This window comes from Coregonus clupeaformis, chromosome 23, assembly GCF_020615455.1.
Source record: "Coregonus clupeaformis isolate EN_2021a chromosome 23, ASM2061545v1, whole genome shotgun sequence".
Classification (NCBI taxonomy): domain Eukaryota; kingdom Metazoa; phylum Chordata; class Actinopteri; order Salmoniformes; family Salmonidae; genus Coregonus; species Coregonus clupeaformis.
In genome coordinates, this window is record NC_059214.1 from 37954505 (window position 1) to 37976255 (window position 21751).

At 41.7% G+C, this 21751-nt stretch overlaps 1 protein-coding gene across 1 annotated transcript in view; it reads right to left on the reverse strand.

Annotated features, from left to right (window-relative positions):
* Nucleotides 1-21751, reverse strand: part of cps1 (carbamoyl-phosphate synthase 1, mitochondrial) — a 132269-nt gene that overhangs the window by 75251 nt on the left and 35267 nt on the right. Inside the window, exons 21-26 of the mRNA XM_041844701.2 lie at nucleotides 20499-20617; nucleotides 15949-16090; nucleotides 15481-15546; nucleotides 15089-15152; nucleotides 7780-7961; nucleotides 56-250 (exon numbers count right to left, since the gene is read on the reverse strand). Coding sequence (XP_041700635.1) covers nucleotides 56-250; nucleotides 7780-7961; nucleotides 15089-15152; nucleotides 15481-15546; nucleotides 15949-16090; nucleotides 20499-20617 — 768 coding nt within the window. The remainder of the gene's footprint in view (nucleotides 1-55; nucleotides 251-7779; nucleotides 7962-15088; nucleotides 15153-15480; nucleotides 15547-15948; nucleotides 16091-20498; nucleotides 20618-21751) is intronic.

The following is a 21751-nucleotide window of genomic DNA, read 5'->3' on the forward strand; positions in this document are numbered from 1 at the left end:
ACTTCAGACACTAAGGGGACAGTTTGTTTGTGTTGTGTGTGTGCATGTGTCTCACCAGTGAGCTGAGGGCCTTCCATGGGGCCTGGGCCACCCCCAGTTCATCCAGGATGGTGGAGAACACTGATCTTTCCTCGGCTCGGTCGATCTGCAGGGGGTTGGTTCCTAGGATATTGACCCCGTTCAGGTGCAGAGGCATGGCCAGGTTATTGGGAATCTGACCCCCTACGGACACGATGCTGCCTGTACAGCCCTGGAGACTCACAGTAGAGAAGTAGGAGTTTAGTCAGGTTACAACATTATTTATTTATATAAAATAAATCTGCTGTTTTTCTCAACGTTCACAGACAAAAATGTGTTTTACTTTTATAATAAGGTGAAATAAGATGGTTGTGAATAGGCTACTGGGTGCTTGTTGAGATGTTTTGTAATATAAAAAAATATAAAAAGGTTTCATACATTTCAATAAACCTTCATCGAAGAGAGGAAAGGAGAGGAGAGGAGGGATGGTGGTAATGTTATCTCCCTGAATCAAAAACCAGTTAATCACCAGGCTGATCCCATCTCCACTTTAACTGGATTACTTTCCTCTGGAGGGAAAAGTCAACTGTGCATCCCTAATTGCACCCTATTCCCTATTTAGTGCAGTATTTAGTACACTACTTTTGAACAGGGCCCATAGGGCTCGGTCAAAAGTAGTGCACTATGTAGGGAATAGGGTGTTATAACAGCCCCTCACTGAAACCAGGCTACAAGGCTTTGGTTTAACACTAGCTGAGCCGATAGCGTCATGTTGATTCAAAAACAAATTTACTTTTTAATTACTCTGCCATTTTTAAAGTCACGTGTCACCCCCCATCCTTGGCTTTTCCTTAATAAGTCTATATAACACAATGTCATTGTTAGAATCTTAATATCACAAACATAATTTGTGTTATAAGCGGTTTTAAGAGGTCATGTCATGTTTTCCCCCTGCCCCTCACTCACCACAAATAATTAACTGGCAGTCAGCCTGCGCAGCTGATGATGGCCCATCGAAACTACACCTAAGTCAGGTACATAATTATTGGCACCCTTGATAAAGATGAGCAAAAAAAGACTATCAAATAAATTATACAAATATAGAGCTATGTTGCATGCTAAAAAGTTTTTCAGTGGGGTTCAATTCCGGAGACTGAGATGGCCAATACAACATTTAGATTTTGTGGTCAATTAACCATTTCTTTGAGGATTTTGATGTGTGCTTGGGGTTATTGTCTTGCTGGAAGATCCACTTGTGGACAGGTGTCAGCCTCCTAGCAGAGGCAACCAAGTTTATGGCTAAAATGTCAGATGCTATTGTCAGATGAGATGAAAATAAGAGCTCTATGGCCACGCACACCAGTGGTGGGTTTGGCATTGAAAAACAGAAGCATATGCAGAAAAGTACCTCATAACTACAGTAAAATATGGTGGTGGATCTTTGGTGTTATGGGGCTATTTTGCTTCCACTGGTCCTGGGGCCTTGTTAAGTTCAGCGGCATCATTAACTTTTTACCAAGTACAGTGCCTTGCAAAAGTATTCATCCCCCTTCGCGTTTTTCATATTTTGTTGCATTACAACCTGTAATTTAAATTGATTTTTATTTGGATTTCATGTAATGGACATACACAAAATAGTCCAAATTGGTGAAGTGGAATGAAAAAAAGTACTTTTTTCAAAAAATTCTAAAATATAAATAACGGAAAAGTGGTGCGTGCATTTCTATTCACCCCCTTTGCTATGAATTCCCTAAATAAGATCTGGTGCAACCAATTACCTTCAGAAGTAACATAATTAGTTAAATAAAGTCCACCTGTGTGCAATCTAAGTGTCACATGATCTGTTACATGATCTCAGTATATATACACCTGTTCTGAAAGGCCCCAGCATCTGCAACACCACTAAGCAAGGGGCACCACCAAGCAAGCTGCACCATGAAGACCAAGGAGCTCTCCAAACAGGTCAGGGACAAAGTTGTGGAGAAGTACAGATCAGGGTTGGGTTATAAAAAAATATCCGAAACTTTGAACATCCCACAGAGCACCATTAAATCCATTATAAAAAAATTGAAAGAATATGGCACCACAACAAACCTGCCAAGAGAGGGCCGCCCACCAAAACTCACAGACCAGGCAAGGAGGGCATTAATCAGAGGCAACAAAGAGACCAAAGATAACACTGAAGGAGCTGCAAAGCTCCACAGCGGAGATTGGAGTATCTGTCCATAGGACCACTTTAAGCCGTACACTCCACAGAGCTGGGCTTTACGGAAGAGTGGCCAGAAAAAAGCTATTGCTTAAAGAAATAAATAAGCAAACACGTTTGGTGTTGGCCAAAAGGCATGTGGGAGACTCCCCAAACATATGGAAGAAGGTACTCTGGTCAGATGAGACTAAAATTGGAGGAAAACGCTATGTCTGGCGCAAAGCCAACACCTCTCATCACCCGAGAACACCATCCCCACAGTGAAGCATGGTGGTGGCAGCATCATGCTGTGGGGAGGTTTTTTATCGGTAGGGACTGGGAAACTGGTCAGAATTGAAGGAACGATGGATGGCGCTAAATACAGGGAAACTCTTGAGGGAAACCTGCTTCAGTCTTCCAGAGACTTGAGACTGAGACGGAGGTTCACCTTCCAGCAGGACAATGACCCTAAGCATACTGCTAAAGCAACACTCGAGTGGTTTAAGGGGAAACATTTAAATGTCTTGGAATGGCCTAGTTAAAGCCCAGACCTAAATCCAATTGAGAATCTGTGGTATGACTTAAGGATTGCTGTACACCAGCGGAACCCATCCAACTTGAAGGAGCTGGAGCAGTTTTGCCTTGAAGAATGGGCAAAAATCCCAGTGGCTAGATGTTCCAAGCTTATAGAGACATACCCCAAGAGACTTGCAGCTGTAATTGCTGCAAAAGGTGGCTCTACAAAGTATTGACTTTGGGGGAGTGAATAGTTAAGCACACTCAAGTTCAGTTTTTTGTCTTATTTCTTGTGAAACAAAAAATATTTTGCATCTTCAAAGTGGTAGGCATGTTGTGTGAATCAAATGATACAAACCCCCCAAAAATAAATTCTAATTCCAGGTTGTAAGGCAACAAAATGGGAAAAATGCCAAGGGGGATGAATACTTTCGCAAGCTACTGTACCAGGACATTTTAGCCAAAAACCTGGTTGCCTCTGCCAGGAGGCTAACACTTGGCTGCAAGCCCTGAGTATGTTCTCCTCTGGGCTCCAATACAGTTGGGCTACGAACTAAGCAAGCACCGCCACCGCTTCAGACATACACCCATGACTCCAAATGTGCACTAAACATTTCCATATCATAAAACTCATAACATTTACAGTCTCAATGTTTATGATCACTATGTTTGATATACAGTTACAAGATGACATGACGTCATACCCTAGGTTGTTCTGAACAGAATGAGCCTGTTTGTCTATTGTGGAGAAAATGTGTCACGGCACACGCACCTGAAGGCACTCATGACTCCTTTGAATTGCATTGTGAAAGTCTAACACTGTAATATTGTATTCTATAACTTAGCTAGTTATGTTGGCAATAGAAAAGGCTTTCAAATTATGCCCACCTGACCCAGAGTGCGATTTATAATGGTCCGTTTTTGGATTGCGTAAACAACAACAGTAACTTTGTGAGGGCAGCGATGCAGGGTTGTGTTCCAAACAAAACAACAACGTGTGTTTGCTCTAGTTCCTCAATGGCACAGCAAGGCGAGCTCAAAAAAGCACCTTATAGTTTAAGAATCTTCTTTTATTCATAAAAATGCATTGAAATTACATAGGAACTGTGCACACTTTGGAGAGGTGTGTGGCCACTTGGGAGACACCAGTTAGTCCTCTCACTCAAACCCTTGTCTTTTTTTGTCTTATGTTGCACCTACCCCCTCATCATGTTACTGAATGTATAAAGAATATTTTCAGATTTCGTTATCAACAAATACGGCGAAAAGTACAGTAAATGTAAAATGCACAAAATCAACAGGGTAATATTTGGATTCAGTCTTGTGTCAGGTGAACTGTTGTGTCCTCACCTTTGGTATAATAATTTTCCCATAATCTCGAAACTGTTCCCTTTCAATTGCTGCCATGGTTATGCGTATGCTTTTCATATTTGTTCTGTAAGATTTCAACTTAGCCCTTTCCATGAAGGCCAATTCCCACGAGTGTAAATGGTTAACGTTAAGAAAAATCCCTAACCGAAAAACAATGTTTATAGTTTTTTACGTCGATGCAAAAAATAAACAGCATAGTGGGTCAATTTCCGCAACAACTATGAGCATTGAAGTGCGAGGCTCAACTTCTCCTACTGTTTTGGTGCCCTGGCTACCACGCTGTGAACAGCGTGAAGCGAACCCATGCACATGCGCAGATACTGTGTGTGACTGTGTGAGAGCGAAGTGTTGCATCTAGCTCATCTCAATATCCTAGGTTATTCACTGATGATAGGCCCTGCTTTACTGAAGTTGCGAGACATACTGTGCCGCTCCCCTCTCTTTCCGTCTCTAGCTAACTCGCTATGAAAGATGCAAGTGTTTGTGTTCTCCTAGCGGAATCCAATTTTGACACTCAGAAATGGGAGTCGACCCCAGGAGTCGACGTGCAAGGAGTCGAGGAATCACTTATTTTCGAGTCGACTCACCACCACTACATCATCGTCGTCAACGGTTGGAAAAATGGCAGAAAAAGGCCAGCGAAAGCAGCGAAGTCCTGTATGGCAATACTTTGAGAAGTTAAATGAGAAGGAAATGCAAACTTTGCGAGGTGGAATTGAGGTACAGTAATGGTAGTACAGCTGCAATGCTTAACCATCTGAAAGTGACGCACCGTGAGACCCAAACCGCTGCTGGCAGCAGAGCAGATGCATTGTGAATTCACATGGAATTGTATAAATTTCTAATTTATTTTCACGGAAAATCGATTTTAAAAAATGGCATTTTAAGCATTAAAGGGTAGGAAGCATTAATTTTTACTCACCAAAGTAACAACACATTGTGGTCAAAGACTTAGTAACTTAGTTGTAGTCAAGATCTGGTTACCTATAATTACAAATATAGTTATGTTTTGGGGTATTTATATATTTATTACGTTATTTCTGAAACTACCCACTATGCACTATTTCTCAATGTCATATGGAGGCTCTACTCTGTGCTACTGAGTTTGTATGCTAGCTCTTCACGGACTTTGCGGCTGTGTTATCTAGTGGGAACCCGTTAGCACTGCAGGCTCTGGTGCCTTCTTGCCGTTGGCTCAAAACAAAAGAGAAAATCCTACCTGATTAAGCTAATTATGTAACGGTGGTACCTCATCTGTTCTCCTTTTTGTTTTGTAAAGGATGTTCTCTGATAAGTAGGCTACAGGAGTTATGTAACTTTTTCCACCTTGGTTTAGAGCTAGCTCGCTAGCTGGCTGACATCTGGAATCTATGTATCTTGGATTTTTCTCGCTATTGGATTTTCCCTGACTCTTCCCATCGGATGGGCCCCAGCCATCAATCTGTAAGTCTCTGCTCTTTTGATCTGTGGTTATGTTTTAGTTGTGTTATGTTAGTTGTGTTCTAACTGGTCTCCAGTAGTTGGGCTCTAGCATGCCAACCATAGCCATGCTGGTTGGCTAGGCTGGCTAATAGCTAGCATTAGTTGGCTAAATAGCTCATGTTAGCTGGCTGGCTAAGATAACTGCATATAGCTAACATTCTTTGATATTTGGTTAGATGGCGTTATATATTTCCAAAACGTTGGTTTACTTTAATGTAGCTGTAAGCTAGGTGTTGATAGCAACTGGCTGACTCATTCAGTGCAAGTGTAACGTTAGCAGGCTGGTGGGCTAACATTAGCAGGCTAGTAGGGCTAACTTAGCAGGCTAGCAACCTTGCAAGTTGATTTGTAACAATAAATTAATAAAGTATTTTCTTGTAAGTTGGCTGAAAATGTAATTGAAACCCCAGTAGTCATGAGTTAATTTGAAGTTATACATTTAAAGTACTTTCTGTTTGAGTTTACATTATAGGGAATAGGCTAGCTTGCCGGGTCCTCCATATTACATCACACCCCGGAAAAACTTTTTCCGACATGACTTCGGCATTCTGATTAGAAAAGTGAGGTTTAACTTTGCATTGGGCCTTTTGCTGTGTACTGTATACTAATGCAAATCCATATGAAACATGTGGTTACATTTATGCTACCTGCCTTTTAAATACATTATTCTCATGATTCTATATGTATTGCGATTCGATACTGTGATTTTATTGTGATTCGATGTTCCAAACATATTGCTCACCATAGAGAGCAATAGTAATGGCGTCTTTTTGTAGGCACCAACTCCACCATTATTCATTGGACAAAGCCTATGGGGAAATTAATTGCGTTTTTGGAGGGTTTTTGGATAAACGACGACAATAAGGTCTGTGGTAAACACAGGCTTACATGCTGACCAAACCATCTCCGTATGTGCGTCTGCGTGCACCATTGTGAGCATGTTGATTATGTCTATCCCCGCCAGAAGCGTTCATGACACACAGGTTAAAATACCAAAACCAACTGTGAACCAACTACAGGTCGAAACACACATGAAACATTCATGAACATTTAGCTAGCTTGCTATTGCTAGCTAATTTGTCCTGGGAGATAAAGATTGTTATTTTACCTGAAATGCACATGGTCCTTTTTTTTTGCTGGATCTTTGTAGAATTTGTATGCATTTTGAGTCATACAAAATTGTGTGTTCTCAATTCCGACAATTAATCCACAGATAAAATGGGGAAACCTAGTTCATTTTTTTTTATTAATCATCCTTCCTCTTCTTCTTCTTCTTCTGTGGATGTTATATGGCGGTTGGTAGCCAACTTTAAGGTGCATCACCGCCACCAACTAGACTGGAGTGTGGACCTCGTTCATCTTTCAGTCACCCATGTGGGACTTGTAGCGCATTAAGCGTCTAAAATATAACCAAGTTCTATTTTAGCACCTGGCTACGCAGACGCCCGTTGACGCGCGCGGGCAGTTTGGATGAAATTATTGTATGTGTACATTTATTTTGCAATGCTCACGCACGCAACGTGGCCGGTTTGGTCAGCATGTTAGGAGATCTTATACGTTTTTTTCTATGAGATAATCTTCATCAGCTAACGTCACTTTTCGTGAATTTTTAGGCATTTATGTAATAAAAAAAGCACATAAAAACATAATTCATAAAGGACATGTTAACTAACTAATTTTATTTCATAGAACAAAACGTATAAGATTGCCTAAGCCTGTGTTAACCTCATTCCTTATTTTCGGCATTTATCCCAAAACCCTATTCTTTCCCCCATTCATCTTCCCCATAGGAAGGTCTGAACAAACCAGAGGTAACTAATTTCTGGGTTTTAGGACTACAAGATGGCGAGCTTTATATGTCTACTGCAGAGAGACAGAGCAATGAGAAAACTAGTTTTGATCAGTCATGGAAATAAAAGTGCTGAAAACTAATTGGCTCCTTATTTAAAAAGAATATGGAGAAAAGGCTGTGAAGGAAAAATATTGTTTTGGTGCAGGTACAGGCAACTAGCGCCAAAATAATATTGCGATATTGTCAAAACGATACGATATATCATCAAAAATAACATCCCGATATGTAACTATCAATTTTTCCCCCCATCACTAATGTGTATGCGTATACGTGTATGTGTGTTTCTGCGCATCTGTGCATCTGTGTTTGTGTACGTGTGTCTCTGAACGTTCATGTGTGTGTGTTGACTTCTCACCTCTTGCTGTGTGATGTCCAGAATGCGTTCCAGGGTCAACTCTTCGAAGTACAGGCGGTCACATTCGTCAAAGTCCGTGCTGACAGTCTCAGGGTTGTGGTTTACCACCACTGTCCGCCTGCCCATCTGACGCAGGGCTCGTATACTGGACACTGCACACCAGTCAAACTCCACACTGCTCCCTAGTGGACAGGGGGGATAACAACAACTTTATAATTGTATTATTATAACTAACAACTTTCAAATATTAATTTGATTTAATTTATTTTAGTTTGATACATGTTTGTTACGACAACGAACACACATGACAGAGGAGTTGCCGGATCGCAAACAGATCTGCTACCATAGAAATAATTACATTTCTATGTCTGCTACCACCAGGCTAGAGTAAAACCATTCAATAGTATGTTTTTTTTTTTTAGGGGGTATATCAGCTTTAATATTGCAGATAGATTGGTAGGTGGTCCTCTGTAGCTCAGCTGGTAGAGCACGGCGCTTGTAACGCCAAGGTAGTGGGTTCGATCCCCGGGACCACCCATACACAAAAATGTATGCACGCATGACTGTAAGCGTCTGCTAAATGGCATATTATTATTATTATTAGATTGTAACTTCCATCAATGTAATTGTCTGCATCACATCCAATCCCCCATGTTTTTTTCTTCTTGCTATATATATATATATATATATATATATATATATATATATATATATATATATATATATATATATATATATATATATATATATATATATATATACATATATACACACACATACACACAGTGAGGGAAAAAAGTATTTGATCCCCTGCTGATTTTGTTCGTTTGCCCACTGACAAAGAAATGATCAGTCTATAATTTTAATGGTAGGTTTATTTGAACAGTGAGAGACAGAATAACAACAACAAAAACGCATGTCAAAAATGTTATAAATTGATTTGTATTTTAATGAGGGAAATAAGTATTTGATCCCCCTCTCAATCAGAAAGATGTATGGCTCCCATGTGTCTTTTATACAGGTAACGAGCTGAGATTAGGAGAACACTCTTAAAGGGAGTGCTCCTAATCTCAGCTTGTTACCTGTATAAAAGACACCTGTCCACAGAAGCAATCAATCAATCAGATTCCAAACTCTCCACCATGGCAAAGACCAAAGAGCTCTCCAAGGATGTCAGGGACAAGATTGTAGACCTACACAAGGCTGGAATGGGCTACAAGACCATCGCCAAGCAGCTTGGTGAGAAGGTGACAACAGAAGAAACACAAAAGAACTGTCAATCTCCCTCTGCCTGAGGCTCCATGCAAGATCTCAATCGTGTTGTTGCAATGATCATGAGAACGGTGAGGAATCAGCCCAGAACTACACGGGAGGATCTTGTCAATGATCTCAAGGCAGCTGGGACCATAGTCACCAAGAAAACAATTGGTAACACACTACGCCCTGAAGGACTGAAATCCTACAGCGCCCGCAAGGTCCCCCTGCTCAAGAAAGCACATATACAGGCCCGTCTGAAGTTTGCCAATGAACATCTGAATGATTCAAAGGAGAACTGGGTGAAAGTGTTGTGGTCAGATGAGACCAAAATCAAGCTCTTTGGCATCAACTCAACTCACTGTGTTTGGAGGAGGAGGAATGCTGCCTATGACCCCAAGAACACCATCCCCACCGTCAAACATGGAGGTGGAAACATTATGCTTTGGGGGTGTTTTTCTGCTAAGGGGACAGGACAACTTCACCGCATCAAAGGGACGATGGACGGGGCCATGTATCGTCAAATCTTGGGTGAGAACCTCCTTCCCTCAGCCAGGGCTTTGAAAATGGGTCGTGGATGGGTATTCCAGCATGACAATGACCCAAAACACACGGCCAAGGCAATAAAGGAGTGGCTCAAGAAGAAGCACATTAAGGTCATGGAGTGGCCTAGCCAGTCTCCAGACCTTAATTCCATAGAAAATCTGTGGAGGGAGCAGAAGGTTCGAGTTGCCAAACGTCAGCCTCGAAACCTTAATGACTTGGAGAAGATCTGCAAAGAGGAGTGGAACAAAATCCCTCTTGAGATGTGTGCAAACCTGGTGGCCAACTACAAGAAACATCTGACCTCTGTGATTGCCAACAAGGGTTTTGCCACCAAGTACTAAGTCATGTTTTGCAGAGGGGTCAAATACTTACAGTGGGGAAAAAAAAGTATTTAGTCAGCCACCAATTGTGCAAGTTCTCCCACTTAAAAAGATGAGAGAGGCCTGTAATTTTCATCATAGGTACACGTCAACTATGACAGACAAAATGAGAAAATAAATCCAGAAAATCACATTGTAGGATTTTTAATGAATTTATTTGCAAATTATGGTGGAAAATAAGTATTTGGTCAATAACAAAAGTTTCTCAATACTTTGTTATATAGCCTTTGTTGGCAATGACACAGGTCAAACGTTTTCTGTAAGTCTTCACAAGATTTTCACACACTGTTGCTGGTATTTTGGCCCATTCCTCCATGCAGATGTCCTCTAGAGCAGTGATGTTTTGGGGCTGTCGCTGGGCAACACGGACTTTCAACTCCCTCCAAAGATTTTCTATGGGGTTGAGATCTGGAGACTGGCTAGGCCACTCCAGGACCTTGAAATGCTTCTTACGAAGCCACTCCTTCGTTGCCCGGGCGGTGTGTTTGGGATCATTGTCATGCTGAAAGACCCAGCCACGTTTCATCTTCAATGCCCTTGCTGATGGAAGGAGGTTTTCACTCAAAATCTCACGATACAGGGCCCCATTCATTCTTTCCTTTACACGGATCAGTCGTCCTGGTCCCTTTGCAGAAAAACAGCCACAAAGCATGATGTTTCCACCCCCATGCTTCACAGTAGGTATGGTGTTCTTTGGATGCAACTCAGCATTCTTTGTCCTCCAAACACGACGAGTTGAGTTTTTACCAAAACGTTATATTTTGGTTTCATCTGACCATATGACATTCTCCCAATCCTCTTCTGGATCATCCAAATGCACTCTAGCAAACTTCAGACGGGCCTGGACATGTACTGGCTTAAGCAGGGGGACACGTCTGGCACTGCAGGATTTGAGTCCCTGGCGGCGTAGTGTGTTACTGATGGTAGGCTTTGTTACTTTGGTCCCAGCTCTCTGCAGGTCATTCACTAGGTCCCCCCGTGTGGTTCTGGGATTTTTGCTCACCATTCTTGTGATCATTTTGACCCCACGGGGTGAGATCTTGCGTGGAGCCCCAGATCGAGGGAGATTATCAGTGGTCTTGTATGTCTTCCATTTCCTAATAATTGCTCCCACAGTTGATTTCTTCAAACCAAGCTGTTTACCTATTGCAGATTCAGTCTTCCCAGCCTGGTGCAGGTCTACAATTTTGTTTCTGGTGTCCTTTGACAGCTCTTTGGTCTTGGCCATAGTGGAGTTTGGAGTGTGACTGTTTGAGGTTGTGGACAGGTGTCTTTTATACTGATAACAAGTTCAAACAGGTGCCATTAATACAGGTAACGAGTGGAGGACAGAGGAGCCTCTTAAAGAAGAAGTTACAGGTCTGTGAGAGCCAGAAATCTTGGTTGTTTCTAGGTGACCAAATACTTATTTTCCACCATAATTTGCAAATAAATTCATTAAAAATCCTACAATGTGATTTTCTGGAAAATATATTCTCAATTTGTCTGTCATAGTTGACGTGTACCTATGATGAAAATTACAGGCCTCTCTCATCTTTTTAAGTGGGAGAACTTGCACAATTGGTGGCTGACTAAATACTTTTTTCCCCCACTGTAACCTATATACTTATTATGGAGACAGCATGTCTTACACTAGTTATCTTGTTGTTATTAGTTGTTGTTATTAGTCCCATCCTTCAGCTCCATTCAACACCTCTCAACATCTATCTCTTAACACCATCCATATTGGATTTCTATTTGCCATATATTTTTCGACTGTACTGTGATGTTTTACAAAAGTTCTGAACCTTTCTATTCTCATTGTTTCTACAGATTGAAAATAAACATCTTTGCTAAAAGTATTATTATATTATTGATCGATTGACTATGAGTTTTCAGATCACCCAGTAGTGCTATCTGCAGGGTCAGCTCCATGCAAATATTGCAATCCTTCAGCCATTGCTGGACCTGTGTCCAGAAACAAGCTACAAATGGACAGTACCAAAACAAATGATCTAATGATTCTGTCTCTTCACAGCCAAATCTGCAGAGCTGGGAAGATTGTATCCCCCATACAAATAACATTCTATTGGTAGCAAGAATTTTATTTAATAATTTAAATTGAAAAATTATACGTTTTGAATCTGGCGTCGTTTTGCGTATCAGTTCATAAACACTATGCCATGGAATCGGTACGTCAAAAATCTCTTCCCAACTATTTTGCAATCTATATGGGACGGCTGTCAATCTTTTGGTCCTTAAATGAAACTGGTAAACTTTTTTATTTATCACAATTTTCTTTAACCAATTATGTTCTTTAATGCAAGGCCGACAGACAAGTTCCTTACTTGTTCCTCCTTCCACTTTCCTCTTTCATTTTTGCGGTAATGCTGCAATTATTTGGTTGTAATTTTGGGTAGAGCAGACATTTCCATATGTTTTTGTTAGCTGCATGTGCGACATAACTCCACCATTCCTACCGATAATATCATTTATGAAGATTGCAACTTTCTAATAAATTTTCTAAAAAAAGAACGTTTTTTTATCAATTAGTATATTTGAGTTTAACCACAATATTTGTTGCAATATTTGTTCTGTCATTTCTGGTGGATTAAATTGAAATTGCAACCAACTTTTTATGGCTTAGAAATAGTGATATTTGGGAGATTTCAAATACCTGAAAGTGAGGGGTTGTAATCTGAATAAAGGGAAAAAGTCCCTTCTTGAACATTGGGTGAGACAATCTTACTAGTTTGCTAGAGAACCAGTTCGGATTTAAGTATAACTTTTGTATGACTGAAGCTTTTAGTGATAGGTCTAATGCTTTCATATTTAATTATTTCTGTCCTCCTAATTCATATTCATTATATAAATCCTTTTTTATTTTGTCTTGTTCCTTTATTTAACCAGGTAAACAGTTGAGAACAAGTTCTCATTTACAACTGCGACCTGGCCAAGATAAAGCATAGCAGTGCGATAAAAACAACAACACAGAGTTACATATGGGGTAAAACAAAACAAAAATCAAAAATACAACAGAGAAATACAATTAATATACAGTGTGCAAATTTAGCAAGTTATGGAGGTAAGGCAATAAAATAGGCTATAGTGCCAAAATAATTACAATTTAGTATTAACACTGGAATGATGTGCAAGAGATGATGTGCAAATAGAGATACTGGGGTACAGATGAGCAAAATAAATAACAATATAGGGATGAGGTAGTTGGGCGGGCAAATTTCAGATGGGCTGTGTACAGGTGCAGTGATCGGTAAGGTGCTCTGACAACTGATGCCTAAAGTTAGTGAGGGGAGATAAGCGTCTCCAGCTTCAGAGATTTTTGCAGTTTGTTGCAGTCATTGGCAGCAGAGAACTGGAAGGAATTCGGCCAGAAAGGAGGTGTTGGGGAGGAATGTGATGATGAGATCGCTGGAGCCGCAGACTACGGGTGGGTGTTGCTATGGTGACCAATGAGCTAAGATAAGGCGGGGATTTGCCTAGCAGTGATTTATAGATGGGGCCTGGAGCCAGTGGGTTTGGCGACGAATATGTAGTGAGGACCAGCCAACAAGAGCGTACAGGTCACAGTGGTGGGTATTATATGGGGCTTTGGAGACAAAAACGGATGGCACTGTGATAGACAACATCCAATTTGCTGAGTAGAGTGTTGGAGGCTATTTTGTAAATGACATCGCCGAAGTTAAGGATCGGTAGGATAGTCAGTTTTACAAGTGGCATGTTTGGCAGCCGAGTGAAGGGAGGCTTTGTTGCGAAATAGGAAACCGATTCTAGATTTAACTTTGGATTGGAGATTCTTAATGTGAGTCTGGAAGGAGAGTTTACAGTCTAACCAGACACCTAGATATTTGTAGTTGTCCACGTACTCTAGGTCAGACCCGTCTAGAGTAGTGATTCTAGTCGGGTGGGCGGGTGCAAGCAGCGTTCGGTTGAAGAGCATGATTTTGTTTTACTAGTGTTTAAGAGCAGTTGGAGGCTACTGAAGGAGTGTTGTATGGAATTGAAGCTCGTTTGGAGGTTTGTTAACACAGTGTTCAATGAAGGGCCAGATGTATACAAAAAGGTGTCGTCTGCGTAGAGGTGGATCTGAGAGTCACGCAGCAGCAAGAACGTCATTGATATGATACACAGAGAAAAGAGTTGGTCCAAGAATTGAACCTGTGGCACTAGAGACTGCCATAGGTCCAGACGACAGGCCCTCCGATTTGACACATTGAACTCTATCTGAGAAGTAGTTGGTGAACCAGGCGAGGCAGTCATTAGAGAAACCAAGGCTATTTAGTCTGCCAATAAGAATGCGGTGGTTGACAGAGTCGAAAGCCTTGGCCAGGTCAATGAAAACGGCTGCACAGTACTGTCTATTATCGATCGCGGTTATAATATCATTTAGGACCTTGAGCGTGGCTGAAGTGCACCCATGACCAGCTCGAAACCGGATTGCATAGCAGAGAAGGTGGTGGGATTCGAAATGGTTGGTGATCTGTTTAAATTTGTCCCGTTTAATTGTCCCGTTGTTAATTTTGTCTTTGTGTCAAATAAAATTGAATATTTTTTTTTCTTCATATAATTTAAAAAACTGTTCGCTAGGCGTAGGCAAGACCATAAGCAAATAGGTAAACTGGGATAATACTAAAGAGTTAATCAGGGAGATTTTTCCACAAATTGACAGGTATTTACCTTTCCATGGTAGCAAGATCTTATCTATTTTTGCTAACTTTCTATTACATTTTTTTGGAGTGAGATCATTTATTTAATTTGGGATATGTATTCCGAGTATATCCACATCACCATCAGACCATGTTATTGGTAAACTACATGGTAATGTAAATTTTTTATTTTTTAGTGATCCAATACGTAATATAGTACATTTATCATAATTTGGTTGTAATCCAGAGAGGTTAGAAAATGTATCTAGATCCTCTATGAGGCTGTTGAGGGATTCAAGTTGTGGATTTAAACATGAATCATCAGCGTACAATGACACCTTTGTTTTTAAGCCCCGGTTTTCTAATCCCTTGATATTATTGTTGGATCTGATTTTAATAGCTAACATCTCGATGGCAATAATAAATAGATATGCCGATAGTGGACATTCAATAGTATGTTGAAAACACCATGATAATACATCTCACCAATGTGATAGGGACCACATCCCAGTACCATGACACCCTGGTCCTTGAACTCCAAGTCATGCTCCTGTTGAATGGACACAAAGACACTTCTTCAATCTTTCTAACCTAACTAACTGACAAACACAATGCACGGGAAAACACCATTAAGGACCACATACTAATTAATATCTTCTCAAATAAAGGTATCGCTCATACTATTAACAATTGCAGTGTGTTTACATCCCTCAGCTGTTTACCAAAAAAGTGGCTGGGCATCCATTTTGTTGTTGTTTATTCTGCAGATTGCCCATTAAAACATTTTTCTAATTCAGGAGCTAACTTAGGGCACCAAAAAATTACTGGCCATTGGACAAATACATTATGAACGTGAGTTAAGCAGGACAAGGACTCACCTGTCCGTGGTAGGTGCAGTACAGGTAGTTGGTCACAGCAGGGTACTCTGCAGCAAGGGTGTCAATCTGAACAGAAAATTAAAACTGATCATTTCTTCATGTCTCCTACAATACAGAACCTACTCATTAGAATACTATAAACACGTGACAATGTGATATTTCTGTGCCAGGAAAGGAGTGCTTTTGTTTAGTAGGACAAGGTAAGTCTGAGGGTGTGTTTTCAGTTTTCAGAGGTGGAGGCGCTAGGAGAGCGATGTCAGAGAGGTATCACGTGGAGTTGAGGGCCGTTGTTAGCCTGAAAGTTCATTTCAGCTCCTGTGGGAGATACTGGACACGTCCCAAATGGCACCCTATTCCCAATATAGTGGACTACTTTTAAGAAGTACACTATGTAGGGTGGTGAATAGGGTGCCATTTGGGACACATTCATAGACCAGGACCCAGGAGGACCCAGGGAAGGCTGCTCACCTGTTTCACCCAGGGTTTAATGTTCTGGCCCAGCCTCAACACTCTGGCCTCCCCCTCACTGGAGCCCAGGGCCTGGCCCACCTGGCGGTCTGAGAAGCCGTCCTGTTTAGCCTTCAGCAGCAGAGTCTGGGGTAATGTTGCACTGAGGAGAGAAAACAAGATCAGAGATTAAAGGGGGGGGTGAATGTGCATGTTGTGTCTGTAGTCTCTTGCAGGGTAAACAATAGAGGTCAACCTAGTGAGGTCTGACCTGGCTGGCTCATCCAGAGAGTTTATCAGTAAGACATCAATAAACAATCCCAGAGGGGGGGATCTACTAAGCTTTCTTCAAGTGCAGTCGCAAAAACCATCAAGCGCTATGATGAAACTGGCTCTCATGAGGACCACAGGAATGGAATACCCAGAGTTACCTCTGCTGCAGAGGATACGTTCATTAGAGTTACCAGCCTTAGAAATTGCAGCCCAGATAAATGCTTCACAGAGTTCAAGTAACAGACACATCTCAACATCAACTGTTCAGAGGAGACTGTGTGAAGCAGGCCTTCATGGTCGAATTGCTGCAAAGAAATCACTACTAAAGGACACCAATAAGAAGAAGAGACTTGCTTGGGCCAAGAAACACGAGCAATGGACATTAGATCGGTGGAAATCTGTCCTTTGGTCTGATGAGTCCAAATGTGAGATTTTGGTTCCAACCGCCATGTCTTTGTGAGACGCAGAGTAGGTGAATGGATGATCTCCGCATGTGTGGTTCCCACCGTGAAGCACGGAGGAGGAGGTGTGGGGGTGCTTTGCTGGTGACACTGTCTGGCACACTTAACCAGCATGGCTACCACAGCATCCCATCTGGTTTGGGCTTAGTGGGACTATCATTTGTTTTTCAACAGGACAATGACCCAACACACCTCCAGGCTGTGTAAGGGCTATTTGACCAAGAAGGATAGTGATGGAGTGCTGCATCAGATGACCTGGCCTCCACAATCACCCAAACAGGTTTTTAGAATTTTTTGCAAATTTATAAAAAAAGAAATACTGAAATATCAAATGTACATAAGTATGCCGACCTTTTACTCAGTACTGCTACAAGCTTGGGTACACCTGTATTTGGGGAGTTTCTCCCATTCTTCTCTGCAGATCCTCTCCAGCTCTGTTAGGTTGGATGGGGAGCGTCGCTGCACAGCTATTTTCAGGTCTTTCCAGACATGTTCGATCGGGTTCAAGTCTGGGCTCTGGCTGGGTCACTCAAGGACATTCAGAGACTTGTCCCGAAGCCACTCTTGCGTTGCCTTGGCTGTGTGCTTAGGGTCGTTGTCCTGTTGGAAGGTGAACCTTCGCCCCAGTCTGAGGTCCTGAGCGCTCTGGAGCAGGTTTTCATCAAGGATCTCTCTGTACTTTGCTCTGTTTATCTTTCCCTCGATCCTGACTACTCTCCCAGTCCCTGCCGCTGAAAAACATCCCCACAGCATGATGCTACCACCACCATGCTTCACCGTAGGGATGGGGCCAGGTTTCCTCCAGATGTGACTAGGGCTGTTATGGTGACCGTATTACTGCCACACTGGCAGTCACGAGTCATGAAGGCAGTCAAATTCCACGTGACAGTTTATTCACGGTAATTAGGCTTCTCCAAACTCTGATGCTGCTGATGGTCATTAGTAGCCTACAAAACTTGCTAACTGCCTAGTACTCAGCACCCTATTGTCCCTCTAATCACTCTGACATCAATGCAAATGTGATCGAAAATCTAATCAAACACTTCATGAGAGCCCATGAACTCATGTTGAGCAAAATTTTTATAGGTTATGCAATTGCGTGAGAAAACAGAGTGATGGCTATTAAAAGAGGAGGATCCCATCAGCTTTCTATAGGCTAGACCTACTATATTTATTTATCAACTTTCCTAATATTAAGCACATTGCTTCTCTTTACAACAGGAGTATAGCCTACCTGGCTGGCATGAAAATGAACCACAGGAAAAGCGTCCTCCATTCGCTATTTAAGTGCATAGATGACATGTATTTTTTTTCCCTGCCCGTTTCGAGACAGGTGCACAATATTCTATATCAAAACAAATTTCACAAATATTATTTAGTATATGTAAAGACAAGATTAAATCATTAATAGTCTGATGGGTGACAATATTAGCCTATCACTTGTGAATGATATATTATCACTTGTGAATGATGCCCAGCTTAAGGCAAGAAACAATGCATAATTTTTTTGTGCAACTTTTTCAAATCAAAGTCGCACACCTCATGTAGCCTAGCCCATAGGACTACATGTGTTGATAAGGTTTGTATCACAACTAAAGTGGCCAAATAAGTTCTTAAAATGTATCCAAAATAATCCGCTTTATAAATAAAATAAATAAATAAATTGAGGCATACCTAACTGGCATACATACGCAGCGCTTGAGTTTGAAGTTTGGGGAAGATCATTTTCAGCATAAAAATGCACCTTTAAAAAAAAGCATTACATGCATAATCGCATTTGCGGTCACTTTTGATAATGGTGTTTTCCTGCTAATGGAACATTCGCGCTTATAGCCTACTGCCGTGTGCACATTACTGTGCTTATAATGTGAAGAAATAGCCTAATAGTTTATCAATATTTTAAGCTGATCTATTGCGTCAGCCTCATTGCGTAAAAAAGGTTTTTGGATTCTTGTGGTTGTATTAATTTGGGATCTATCGCATCCCACAACTGTCCCTGACTATGTTTGGAATATTTATTTCTCGCACAGAATAGGTCAACTTTTGTACTCTGGGGGATAGTAGATTGACATAGGCTAGTGTTTTTGCTGTTCGTTAAGCCTACCCATCTTGTTGGCTGACGAAAAGTACATTTGAACAGTTCTTCCAATATCTTCAATATGTGCCTCGGAATTGGATAAGGACGCGCGCAGTTGCGTCCCCGATGTGTCCGTTTTCACTTGTAGCCTGTGAGAAAGACGCGATCATGTGACGGCGAGCCATGTGAGTGAGAGGTGCTTCGGAGCAAGCAGCACGCTGGGATAAGGGATTTATAATTATTATATTCAGCCCAAGGGCACAACGGCCACTGGCCACAAAAGGCATGGATTTTCTTAGGAGGCATTACGGCCACACAAAGGGGATGCCGCCGGGAAATTCGAGGCATTATCAAGTGCTTGTCAAATTGTGAATGAGCGAGCTTCATGCCTTTCATGCAACTTTTTTCAAATAATAATTAGAGTCCCATCATGCAGCCTTAGAATTAAAACATATAGCCTAATGTTTGTATCACAACTAAAGTAACATAAATAACTAAATTAAGCATATAGGAGTACCTGTTTCTTTGTTAACCGCTCAACACAGAAAAACCGCATGTGTGCACTCCCTCAAATCGTTTGGAGAAAATATCCTTTCTATTTTATTCAATTGTATTCTTCATACTATAAAATACTATAAAATAATGCCACGGATTTCTAAGCAAATCTTGTCTACTAAATGAACTAGTGTAGCCCACAGCCATATGGCACAGCCAGATCAGTACCTGACATAAGGACAACTCAGAGTATGCTATTCTGTTCTTCTGGAATAGACTACATTTTCTTCATATCATGTTTCTTTAGACCTGTCTAAAATAAATAATGGATTTATTGTGAAGGTGTAGGCTATATTACATGGATTTATTAGACTTTCTAAAATGTAGATGTTCCAAAGGTCTGCATCAATGGCTTGTAGGCTATGTGTGGAAGCCAGAAGATGCTAAATGTGTTTATGTTAATTAACGGTAAATTACCGCGAGAACAGCAGTTATTTGCTTGACAATCATCGGCTGACGAAATTTCGTGACAGCCACAGCCCTAGACATGACGCTTGGCATTCAGGCCAAAGAGTTAAATCGTGGTTTCATCAGACCAGAGAATCTTGTTTCTCATGGTCTGAGAGTCCTTTAAATGCCTTTTGGCAAACTCCAAGAGGGCTGTCATGTGCCTTTTACTGAGTGGCTTTCTAAATTAAAAATTAGAATAGAAGAGAGGCGGCTGGACAGAGTGAGAGAGAGACTGGAGAAGACGATTGGTGGAGAGAGAGAGAGAGAGAGAAAGTGGAGAGAGGTGCTAAGACACTTGAGGAGAGGAGGACTGAGAGACTGGAGGAGAGGAGGTGGACTGGCTGAGAGGGAGGGAGGAGAATGGAGGGAGGTGGAGTGTATCTCTACAGCAGGAGGGGCAGGAGGGATAGAGTAGTGGGTGAGCCACTAACAGGCATCAAGAACACATCCCCATTAGACTGACAGTCTCAGTTTAACTGTGCCCTCATAGCATCACCTAGTGGTAGAAGTGTTAAATGCATCAAGTTTATTTTTCATAACAGTGATGTGGTGGAGTGAAATTCGTGAGTTTGTGTGTGTGTGTGTGAGTCTGTGTATGTATGTGTGTGTGTGTGTACATGCATGCGTGTATGTGGGTGCGTATGTTTGCGTGCATATGTGTGTGTGTACCGATGCATATGTATGTTTGCGTGCGTGTGCATGCGTGTGGGTCTGTGCGTGCGTGCCACAGTGCTTGTGTGTGTGTGTGTTCCTACCTGTTGAACTGGCTCAGATGCTGCTCCAGCTCTGTGATCCGTCGTAGCTTGTGTAGGAACCACTTGTCTATGGCAGTGAGATGGTGGATGTGGTCTACAGTCACACCACTGTGGAGGGCCTAGAGAGACCGGGAGAGTCATTAGAATACAATACAGTTTTACTCATCTCAACTTAACTTCTGCTTTACTCTCAACTCACACACACACACACACACACACACACACACACACACACACACACACACACACACACACACACACACCACACAACACACACACACACACACACACACACACACACACACACACACACACACACACACACACAAAACACACACACACACACACACACACACACACACACACACACACACACACACACACACACACACACACACAGACAGAGAGAGAATCAAATCATTCTAAACACTCATGACAATAACACAATTCCACCTGTTCTAACACCTGTGCTTTTACATGAACAAGTAGCTAGTAGCTACCACCTGCTGGTAAGAAGAACCAGTCAATCAATTATGATGAGACATTCAAGTCTCACGACTGACAGAGTAAGTTGCATGAATTATAACCACGATTATAAAAACACAGCCTATTCAGAACATGATAAGAAAACATTCAGTTGAGTTGTGCGATGGAGTAATCAGGCATTGTTGAGTGGAGTCCTTCTCATACAGGGAATGATGCAGTGTAATTGTAAACGGTGTCTGCTGCTGTGCCTTCGGAATATAAAGCAGGGCCCAATGAGCCGTGACGGGCCCAGCTCCAACACCTATACATTCCACCGCTGCTCTGTCTGTTACCTGGCTATGTGTGGGACGCGGCACAAGGACACACGCAGCACTAAGTGGTGCCTTACAGCCATGTGTGATTCACATGGACAGTCTGTCTAATAGAAGACGTAACCAGCTCACAATGAAATTAGGCACTGAGGGAACAAAACGCTGAAATTACACACACACACGGTTACACACTGGGACAGACACACACAGTGTGACTCTGCTGCCAGGCTAACCTTGAGTGTTATTGGCGTCTCATAGCTTGATACGATTTGGCCCATTACTTCTTAATACATTGTACAAGCATCAATCATTTCATCCTGCGTTCAATGAAGGATTCCTCACTCCGTTTATCTCCCACACACACACACACACACACCAGGCTTCCAGACTGCGACCATTTAGTCACATTTTGCGACCTTTTGACTAGGCTGTGCAAGTAAAAATTGTATTTATTTT